Source organism: Anolis sagrei, chromosome 5 (genome assembly GCF_037176765.1).
Source record: "Anolis sagrei isolate rAnoSag1 chromosome 5, rAnoSag1.mat, whole genome shotgun sequence".
NCBI lineage: Eukaryota > Metazoa > Chordata > Lepidosauria > Squamata > Dactyloidae > Anolis > Anolis sagrei.
In genome coordinates, this window is record NC_090025.1 from 161,599,689 (window position 1) to 161,611,013 (window position 11,325).

At 39.0% G+C, this 11,325-nt stretch overlaps 1 protein-coding gene across 4 annotated transcripts in view; it reads right to left on the reverse strand.

Moving 5' to 3' along the window:
- ZC3H7B (zinc finger CCCH-type containing 7B) overlaps positions 1-11,083 on the reverse strand; it is a 61,235-nt gene extending 50,152 nt beyond the window's left edge. For 2 of the 4 annotated variants that reach the window (XM_060777122.2, XM_060777119.2), the window contains exons 1-3: positions 10,851-11,083; positions 5,022-5,082; positions 3,363-3,396 (exon numbers count right to left, since the gene is read on the reverse strand). In XM_060777122.2, the coding sequence (XP_060633105.2) occupies positions 3,363-3,396; positions 5,022-5,074 (87 nt within the window). In that variant the 5' untranslated portion in view covers positions 5,075-5,082; positions 10,851-11,083. Of the gene's footprint in view, positions 1-3,362; positions 3,397-5,021; positions 5,083-10,839 lie in introns of all 4 variants that reach the window. The other 2 variants (XM_067469176.1, XM_060777120.2) reach the window with 2 other exon arrangements.
- Positions 11,084-11,325: the final 242 nt, after the last annotated feature.

Genomic DNA, 11,325 nt, shown 5'->3' on the forward strand with positions numbered 1-11,325 from the left:
AGTGAATGTGGGGAAATTTTAAAAACAATGTACAAATGTTCAAGGTGGTAGTTTCAAGAGTATGGAGCAATGAGTATGAAAGAATGAAGGTGAATCAAAGAAGAGGAAACCCTTGGTTGGGGAGGATTCCCAAAACTGCTAGAATCTAATAATGCAGCATCTTAACAAATACTGCAGATTTTAATCATTTTTATTTTCTTTTTCAAACTTGCTATTTTTCTCCAAAAGCCTCTTTGACATTAGCCAAAACTGTCCCGAGCAGCAAACACAATTTTTAGAAAAACAATCAATGCTGGAATGAAGAAACTAAAATTTAGTTGGAAGATGGGGAAGTGCATTTGAGGGGGTAACATGTAAATTCAATATATCTGGATTCAGTTTTCAAGTTAAACATTAATGTTTTGTTTGGTGTCTGCAGGTTGAACATACGTATCTCAATCACAGAATGTACTCTTATTTCATATTTTCCTTTTCCCATTTACATACTGTTTTATTATTTTATTTATATTTGATAGTATTTGTATCAATTTCAGGAGCATATCCATATGATTTGTAAGGTCCCATGCAATCTTTCAGTGTTTTTTGCACAAAGGACATTAGACCTCTCATGCCTGCGCTCAGACAAGGGAGTTCTGGTTTGGTCTTGTCATTGCATAGGACTTGGATCAGCTTTTCAGTGACTCCAAGGTCATCACACCCGCCTCAGTTACAAAAGATAATAATATAGCATTACTCCCACCAATGCTTTCTGACTAGGAGCCTTTAGAATAAAACTCCTTTACTATTTTCTCAGCCTCTGAACAGGCTGATATCATCAAAAGATGTGATGTCGAAAGAGAAACCTTGTTGGCTATCTGTAAGACAGCCACATCCCTAACAGACTCAGTTCCCCTGGTGCTCCAGGCTCGTACAATAACATCTAAGAAAAGCCTCCAAAAACCTCTACAACAGCCTTCAAGGAGAAGCATCCAGCCTCCTCCAGTACCACAGATCTACTCCTAAGCAACACTCTCCCCACTTTGGAAACTTTACCCCAGAATACTCCAAAAATTTATTCCACCTCAGGAAGGAGTATTCCTACCTGGAGGCCCAGGTATCAGCGGTGACCAGGAGTGCCCTTGCATAGTTAAAGCTTGTATGCCAACTGTGCCCATTCCAAGAAAAGTCAAATCTGGCCACAGTGGTACATGCCTTGGTTACATCCAGGTTGGACTATTGTAATGTGCTATACATGGGGCTGCCTTTGAAAAGTGCTTGGAATCTTCTGTGAGCCCGAAGAGCAGCAGCCAGACTGCTAACTAGGGCTGGCTACTGGGAGCGTACAACTCCTCTGTTGTCTGGAAGCTCTGTTGAACTGGCTACGTGCTAGCAGACTGAAGGTGAACCCGGCGAAGACTGAGATTCTCTGGCATGGCCGCCTGGCAGGTCTGACTCCTCCATTGCCCACCTTCGATGATGCTGCCTTATCTCCATCGACCACTGTTAAGAGCTTAGGTGTCGTCCTGGATTCGCAGCTGTCAATGGAAGCTCAGGTCGCTGTTGCCAGCAAAAAGGTCTTTTTCCATCTACGACAAGCGAGGCAACTGGCACCCTACCTATCTGACGAGGCTCTGACAACTGTCATCCATACCACGGTCATGTCTAGGCTGGACTATTGCAACGCCCTGTATGTTGACCTTCCGATGTCTACGACCTGAAAGCTTCGTATCGTTCAGAACGCGGCAGCCAGGTTACTCACAAGAACACCCATGAAATGCCATATAACACCAGTGCTGCAACACTTACATTGGCTTCCAACTGAGTACCATAGCCTGTATAAGATGCTAGTTCTGACTTTAAAATTCTTTACGGCCAGGGTCCATCGTACCTTAGGGACCGCCTCTCCTTCTCCCATCATCGGAGGTCGCAACGGCCAGCCCAACGCGACTTACTCTATATACCGGCTCCTAGAGAAGTGCACTTGGAAAGGACCAGACGCAGGGCTTTTTCTATTACTGCCCTGCCTTATGGAATTCCCTGTCGCCCTACATGAGAGCCATGCGTGACTTAGGGCCTTTTACTCAAGCACTTAAGACCTGGCTTTTTACTAGAGCATTCGATCCCTGTTAATTTTTAATTTTTGTATGTATGTATTTTATCTTTTACAATTTAGCTGTAAATCGCCTGGAGCATTCTCGGATGGAGGGCGATTAATAAGTAATTAAATGATGATGATGATGATGATGATGTTGTGACACTTCCACTAGCGGCCAATATGTTTCTGAGCACAATCCAAAGTGCTGGTTTTGACCTAAAAAGCTCTGATCCAGTTTATCTGAAGGACCATATCTCTTTCTATGAACCTGGGAGACATCTACGATTTACTGGGGAGGGCCTTCTCTTGCTCCCATCACCTGCTCAAGCACGCTTGGTGGGAACACGGGACAGGGTTTCTCCCAGACCGTGGAACTCACTCCCAAGAGAAACCAGGATGGACCCATCATTGCTGGCCTTCTGCAAGCAGGCCAAGACCTTCTTATGTGAACAAGCATTTGGGAAAGAGTAAGGGCCAGGCTTTGGGGAGGTTGGGAGGGGGATTGGGGGGGGGGGAGATATGAGTTTTAAAGACGTTTAAAGTGTATTTATTGTAATTTTAATTCTGTTTTTACCACACTGTTACTATATGTTTTCTAACTTTTGTATTGCACTTTTTAAATTTGGCTAGTGTGGGGTGTTAGCTGTCTTGAGTCCCCACAGGGAGAAAGGCAGGGTATAAATAAAATAAAATAAAATAAATAAATAAAATGTTCAGATTTGTCTGATTTGTTTTGGAATTTCATGATACCAGTCTTGAACACTGGAATAAGACAGTGTACCTTTTACATCTCTTGTAAGTATAGAACAATATATTCACTGCTCATCTAATTTGATGTGTCTCACACCGATTAATTTCAGCAATTCAAAGAGTTGATTCTTCATACTTTGGTTCTGATTATTACTGGGAATTTCCGGTTACTATATGTGTTTGTGGTAATGCTGTTGCTTTACTTTCTATTGTTTTGAAGGTATTGTTTTTAAGGTATTACCTTACTGTCCACTTTTGAGTCTGCAAATGTTTTTAAGTACTGAGTACTGAAAGAATAGTGGTAAAATATCTGTACTAAATAAAACCTATTCTTTTTTTTTCTCCCAATAAAGATAGAATTCCAAACTTAATTGTTTAATACTGTTCTGATCAACAGATTTTCCCCATATACAATATCTATTCAGCCATACCAGGAAATTGCCTATCCAATCCACCCCCACAGTCACAGTTTTGACAAGAAAGCAATGAATCTGATGAACATGTCATTTCACACTTCAAAATAAAATGGAATAAATACCTCATAATCTTCTTGGATTAGGGGTAATGTAGACCTAAATGAAGACAAAGAACTTATGAAATACAGAAGTGAACTGCAAATACATATTCATGTCTAGTGTGATTAATGGTGTCATTCTAAATCTTTAACAAAATCTTGAACACAGGACAACTTCTTTTTCATGTGCTATTTCATACTCATATTGTCAGGTTTCAAAGATGAGAATGCATCTAGCAGCCTTTCTCTTTGTCTTTACTTGCAATAACATTCTGTGTGGGGCATTGTCCATTAAAATGTATACATGTATCTACATTTGCATAACACTAAGATTACATTTCTACTAAATTTCACATCACTAAAATGAAATATTTTGCAGAGGCACCCACTTTAAGTGCCAACTATATGTGTAATACCAGGGTTTAGTTAACATCATCAAGAAAACTAAAAATATGAATTTAAAATAATAATTTAAAATGTTTAATTTTCAAAGCAATAGTAGTTTCCACAGTAAAATAAATAAAGTCTTCTGCCTAATGGTACATCCAGGTGCACAAGGGTAAGTGCCCTGGTACCCTCCAGATGAATTGTGGAATCAGCCTCAGCCATGGTCATCCTGGTTGAGGCTGATTTATTATTATTTATTATTTGCACTTGTTAACCGCCACTCTCAGCCCGAGGGCGACTCGTGGCGGTGTACAGAACATAGAACATAAAGACAACAGTTTACAATAGATCAGGACCATAACACACATCTTACTAATACACAGCTAATGGGAATAACTCAAAACAACTGGAGAACATCCATCTCTGGAGCTATGGGAAAGCTGGTGGGTCAATACAGTGCAATAGTTTGAGAGCTGAGGCTACATCCCTTTATATAAGGGACTTAAGTATCTTTGTTTTTTGTATCCACAGGGGAACTTGAGACCAATCCCTGCAGTTAAGAAGGGCCCGTTGTATTTAAAATTCCACTCTACACACATACAGATATCTGCATCATAAGATGGCACTTTTATTACTTACTAGCTACTTCTATCATGGCCAGCTAAGGACAGAGATTTTTTAAAAATATAGGATTCTTTAGGTTAACATGTTTACATTAATTTTTATATACCATCATTTTATTTATCTTTCTAGGTCTGTAGACAGCACAGAACAGATACAAGTCAAATGTGACCCCTCTGTATCTGTTACCATCAATTGGATAAACTGGAAGCAAACATCAAGCATGGAATGCAAATCCCAACTTTAAACAGCTGCCTGGACAATCCATTTGTCCAGCACTACACTAAAAAAAAATCAATTAAACAACTAAGCAGGTTTTCACTAGTAGCCTTATTAACCGAAACAAAAAGAGAAATTGAAAGTACAGTTATACACATTCAGGATGTAACAATTCTTGTTAAAATGCAAAAAAAAAATCATTCACTTTGGATTCAACAAATTTTCTCATGCATCAAGACCTAACAGTTCTATAATGGCAGGATATTTATAGAGTCATTCTTAAATTACAGTTTGATTACTTATTTAATGCATTTTGGTTTATTGGAACGGTGGTTGGATTTAATTGATTTTGTAGATTTGTTAAAGTTAGTTATGTATGGATACTTTTATTTATTGTGTAAATTACTTTGACCTTCCATTCAAGGGAAATCCCAATCTCCAAACATGTTCACTTACTGGATAAACTGAAGTCCTTTCTCTATCTCCTCTTTTCTTTTTTGTCTCTCCATTACAGCCACTGCAGTGGAGACAAAAATGCATATATCAAATCTTAATAGTTTTTGAAACACAAATAATCCAACTTTCTATCCAATGTTGACAAAATTATCCAAGTTGCATGTCCCTTTCCAATAATGTACTTCTCTTCCTTTACTCTAGAAAAGAAAACCTTTAAACATCTGCAGTAGCACCAATGCATCTAGGACAGATTGATGTGCAATGAAGCAGCAAGTCATCAGAAACTGTGAGAGATCATCAGTTCTGCAACTGACACTCAACTTCCTTCTTTCTACCACTATACAAAATCTCCAACACCATTTCTAATACCACTAAGATGACTAATAAAATTAAAGCATACAAAATAAAGCCACAGGTAAGACTTTGCTTAGATGTCAGGTACCCGCCTGCTCATCATGCACTCCATTATCAAACATCCCCAAGGATCCACCTTTTATGAAACTTCAAATGCAACCCTTTACTTCCAGGCTATCACAGAAGCTATCAACTTCATATACTATGATCCAATTCATGTCAAGAGTAACTTTTAGATTGCCTGAGTGTATGTTAGATGCTTACAATTTGGAGGATGTAAGCCAAAAGGAAGAATGTGAATGATTTATAGTAGTACCTCTAGGAGCACAGAAAGGAAACCAAGCAACAAATTCTATTCCAGAGAAATATTTAGAGCACAAAAGTATGTTATGATTCTGCATGGTGTTCTGACATTTCATATGATAATTCACACTGGAAAAATTGTTCTCAAATAACCTTAGCTGCATTTGGCACACTTAAAAGAGCATTCAATGGGTCAGGTGAAGCACAACATTGTATCTGAAGAAGAATTAGAAATCCAGATTTGGAGAAATAGGATATTTTAATGTTCATCAAAACTTTATTGGCTAAAACCAAAATGTAAAGTGAGAATGCTGCTAACATATGCAGCCTTAATTATTATGTTATGTGGCCAAGCACTCAGTTTCCAATTCACTAGGGTAGTATGTACCTAAGGCTTTTACTACACTTGCAGGACATGAAACCTGGATATAAAGCTTGCCATCCTGGACACTTTCCAAGAGAATTACTCAATAGTTTTACCAAAAGGTTACAAGTTAACCAGCAAGTAGCACCAATGCACTGAAGAAATCAAAATACCGTTAGATTTTTCCTCCAAACTTTAGAAGAATCACAGAACACAGCAAGAAAACATTATTTATTTATTTATTTATTTCACAGTTTTGTATACCAAGCTTCTCAACCTCGTCGAGGGACTCAGCCCGGTTTACAGCCATAAAAACATATACATTCAGCACAGTCTTCATATATCTATCTAGATGAATACACCAAAGTATAATCAAGACACAGAAACTGCATCATTTGAAGACTAAACTATAAACTCATTGAATTTCTTCTTCAATACTACCTGGATTTGTATATCTACTACCACTTATACACATATCATTTCTAGCATATTATACCTTTTCCCTTTTTCAAAAACCTGTCATTTCATTAGCAAATAAATTACATACTTTGCATGCTATTTACATCAATCTGACATATCAGTTCATGACCGATAGGATTCTTTAACTGTGCACATCTTTGTTGTTGTTGTTGTTGTGTATATATTATTTTGAGACATACAATTAGTGGCAAAGACCATATATTGCTTTCCTATTTATGATCAGCAGTATCTGATATTATGCTTTCAAACTTATTAACTCTTTGTATCCTTAAGAACTAAAAGCCTAATTTTATTATGCAAAGCACTGCCAAAGTTCTAATGACATTCAGGCCACCCTGAAGTGTTTTGGCAGGTACATGAGGTCTCTGGTCATATATCACCTATATCTGCTATATTACATTCAACCTCAACATGTATTAAAATGGCATTTTAGTCTACTTTGTCATCACTTAATTTTTTTTTAGTTCATCCATTTTGACAAAGATAAACAATCTCCAGTAGCGAAGAAGGGTATGTAAAACATAAGGGGAAGATTTACTTCCAATCTATATGCTCCAATACGGACATATACGATATTATTTCTCACCTCTTGTCTCTCTCTATTCTGCATGATTCCTGTATCTACAGTATTTTAGCCCACAGACTACTAATACATTTTCTGCATGGTCCTCACCTCGAGTTTGCAAGCATGCCAACTTTACCAAAATCATGGCCGCAAGCCTCAAGGTATCTGCAAACAACTGCTTCAAACAAAACCTACCATCCAACAGTGTGTTTAGAAAGAGGAGTATCAGCTATATGGAGTAGCAAATGCATTTCAGTTACCGAATTTCTTCCATTTTAAGACACACTTTGCCCCCTTATAAGCATCGCTAAAAACAGGGTGCATCTTAGAATCACAGGTATACAGGAAATACCTGAGTTACAAATATCCAACTTACAAATGACTCATAGTTAAGAACAAGCATATAATATGTATATATATAAAATAAGCATGTAATATGTATATAATATGCGTTTTTTATTGTAGAAGTGTCATTGGAGTGACATGTTCACTGGGAGACTCCGGTCAGAGATTCCTCCTGTTCTGGTAAGGGCAACTTTGGCTTTTAATCTGATCCCCTGTCAACTTTATAATATTTAAGTGTGGGCTTTTAGCATAGGATTATTCTGAGGGGGGGGGGGGCGGTGATCACCAATGGCAGCAGATCACAGCCAGTCCAGTCCCCGAGTTACAAACATCCAATCTACATACAACTCTTAGTTCCAAGTGGGAATGAGAAAACAGGAAGTGAGATAAATCTCCAGCCAGGAAGGGAAATCCACTCCTGAGAGAGTTATCATGGGGGAAAGGGTTCATCGCTGAAGCTTCATCATCAATCCTTGTTTTCACAACAAGCCAAATTTCTCAAAATCCAATTATCATAGGGACAGAAAGTGAGGGAAAATATTCTGAACAGGATCACCGACAGCAAAGGAAACACCACGGGGGTTACACTTAAAATGTACCTGTTCTGACTTACATACAAATTCAACTTAAGAACAAACCTACAGAACCTATTTGATTGTAACTTGGGGACTGACTGTGTATCTGTTCCTGGCATTGAAATTACTATGTGTCTTTAAATCGATGGCATCTTAGAATGGAAGAAACAGTCATAATTTAAATTCCAAAAATACTGGGCCACATGGAAAAATATAAAGCTGCAGGTGAGTCCTTGAAACGGTGATGGCAAAGTGAACCAAAAGTTCATCGAAAAACATGGGATACAGTTTTATTTAATCTAATCATTTTGAAACCTGACATACACTGGGAAGTAGCAGCCACTAATGAAACGACCAAGGCATTGACATCTTCAACCCATCCTCTGTTCAGATATCAGCCAGTATGCCAATGCTTAAATCAAGAAACAGCTTCCTAAGAGCTACAGAGATACTTGCAAGAACACCTCAGCAAGCAAGAGTCCAAAAGTGGCAGGTTAAAACCCAGCACCTCAATCAGTGGCTGAGACCACATGAGAAACTCCTTCCTGGGTGTACAGAAGTGTGGATGACCTGGAAGGCACTGAATAGGCTGAGCTCTGGCACCACAAGATGCAGAGTTAACCTTAAGAATGGGGCTGCAAAGTGGAGTCCAAGACATGCGAGTGCAGAGAAGAGCAAACCACAGACCATCTACTACAATGGAATCTGAGCCTGCCACATGCGCAACGGAGGACCTTCTCACAGGGACATTAGAGGCACTCCAAGTGGCCAGCTTCAGGTCAAAGGACATTTAGCATAATGCCAAGTTTTTTTTTAACTTTGATTGTGTTTTTAAATGCATTTTAATTGTACCCTCAACTCGCTCCTGACACAATAAATATTGAAACTTCTCTCAAAACTTTAACCTGTGAATATAACTGGTAATGGAACATAGGAATGGAACAATGGACGACAAACCTGTTCTACGCTTGGATGATGAGAAGATTGGGTACGGTTGTTTTTTGTAATAATTGTGCATTGTAATTGCTTATTGGTAATTTATGGATAATGTGTTAAGTCAATTGTTATATGTTGTATAGAACCACTGCTGTTTCTACTGTTTTTACTGTTTGTGAACCGCTGTGAGTCGCCTTCGGGCTTGAGATACAGCGGTATATAAGCAAAGTAAATAAATAAATAAATAAATAAATAACACAAAGCCTTCATTCTCCATTCAGATTGGGAATACTCCACCAGTCATTCCAGGGCTATTATTGTGGCTTCCTATAGAAACTACACAAGAACACAACACATCTGTTGACTTCATGTAAATTGTGCTGTAAATTAACCAGGGAGCTTATATTTGAACACGTTTGGTCTAGAGATGCAAGATCTCATTTTTGCAGCAATCCTTGTCTAGACTGGATCTATACTGCCATATAATGCAGTTTGATTCTGGATTAGATGGTCAGGATAAATCCAGTAATAGCCAAATAGGCACCAAAAAGATACCTGCAAGACAGTGATTTTCTTCTTTTCCAAAACAACTATTTCTTTATCCTTCCCTATACATTCCCCATGCATTCAAGCGGCGTCTGAGGGCCCTTCCAGAAAGGCCCTAAATCCCAAGATTTGATCACAGGTTTTCTGCTTTAATCTGGATTATGAGATAGATTATCTGGGATAAAGAAAAAATCTGGGATCAGATCCTGCAAGATTGGGCCTGTCTGGAAGGGCCATGACATACATTTCTAACCTTTTTGGGAGAATTGCAGCCTGTTTGTGCTCAATACCCGCTTTCCCGGTGTTATTTGTTGCCTCTGGACCCTCCCAAACAGGCCCTATCTCCCAGGATCCGATCCCAGGTTTTCTCTTTATCCCAAATTATCTATTGGTGGGGACTCATATAATCCAGGTTAAACTAGATAACATCCTGGGATACAGGGCCTATCTGGAAGGGGCCTTATTATTCCAATTAGTGACTTTAACTTGCGTTTTTAGCTTCCACTGGAGCAACGCCAACCATATATTCCCACTAACGCAAGGCCCGAAATCCCCGACCTCGCGTAGCAAAGGCGGCCGGCGTTGGAGGCACCCCAACCGGGGATGCAGACAAGAAAGCACCGGTCTCTTTGGGAAGCCACAATCCTATTAAAGACCGAGCCTATCACTCCTAAAACTTACAATAAACCATCTCGAGGACCTCCAGGTTAAAATAGCCTCGCAGAACTAAATCAATATTTCGGTTCCCATCACCTGTTCTAACTTTTACAAGTCCCATTATGGAGGCCAAGTCAGGCAAACAACCCCTTTTTTGCACTAAAAGCTCCCCTTTAAGTTTATACAAAGGTCTGTGTACCAAATGCATTTAAAGAGTGCTTTTAATTAAATTAAAAAAAACACCAAACTGCAAAAAAGTAGGAATTTACACTAAATTTGGGGCTTTTCCTCCCCTGATTTATTTATTTCCTAATTCAGTTCCCAAAAGGGTATATATTGAGTCTTTGTTAGGAGAGAAAAGGCGGCATAATAATAATAATAATAATAATAATAATAATAATAAATCCCATCCAAGCATAAACATCAGGGGAGAGTTCCAACCTTAAAAATGCAATTTGGAGCAAATCCTACATAATAATAATAATAATAATAATAATAATAATAATAATGGTAATAATTATGTAGGATTTGCTCCAAATTGCATTTTTAAGGTTGGAACACTCCCCTGATGTTTATGCCTGGATGGGATGTATTGCTTTCTCCCAATTGTATATATTCCTGTTATTCTCCGCAGGATTTGGCTTTTCCTCTCTTGCCCTCCTTCCTCCTTTCCCCAATGAAAACAACACAAACCTCACACTCACCTCCTCCTCCTCCTCTTCCTCTGCTGGGGCTTCCTTTCCACTGGGCCTTGGTAAATAATGATATGGTCTTATGACTGAGGGATATGATTAGAGCATTATTCGGGTGAGCAAGGATACCGAGCGAGCGGCCGCTACTTGATCACAGAGGGATGCATCCTGCTCCATGTGCCTCGGGCGCTTTCCTACTTTCATTTCCAGGTCTTCCCAGGCTCAGCCTCGCCTGCCAAGCGGAACGCTTCCTTGCGGCCCCGCTGGGTCCTAGCGCTCACTTACCCAACGCTGCCCTCCATCCCTCCCATATTAGTGACTCCAATGTTGTTGTTGATGGTGATAATAATAATCACAGTAATAACAACAACAATAATAATAGTTAATTAAGGCCAGAATCGAAAAATCAGCTGATGACCCAAAATGCAGACTGTGCAAGGAAGCTGATGAAAGCATTGATCATATCCTCAGCTGCTGCAAGAAAATC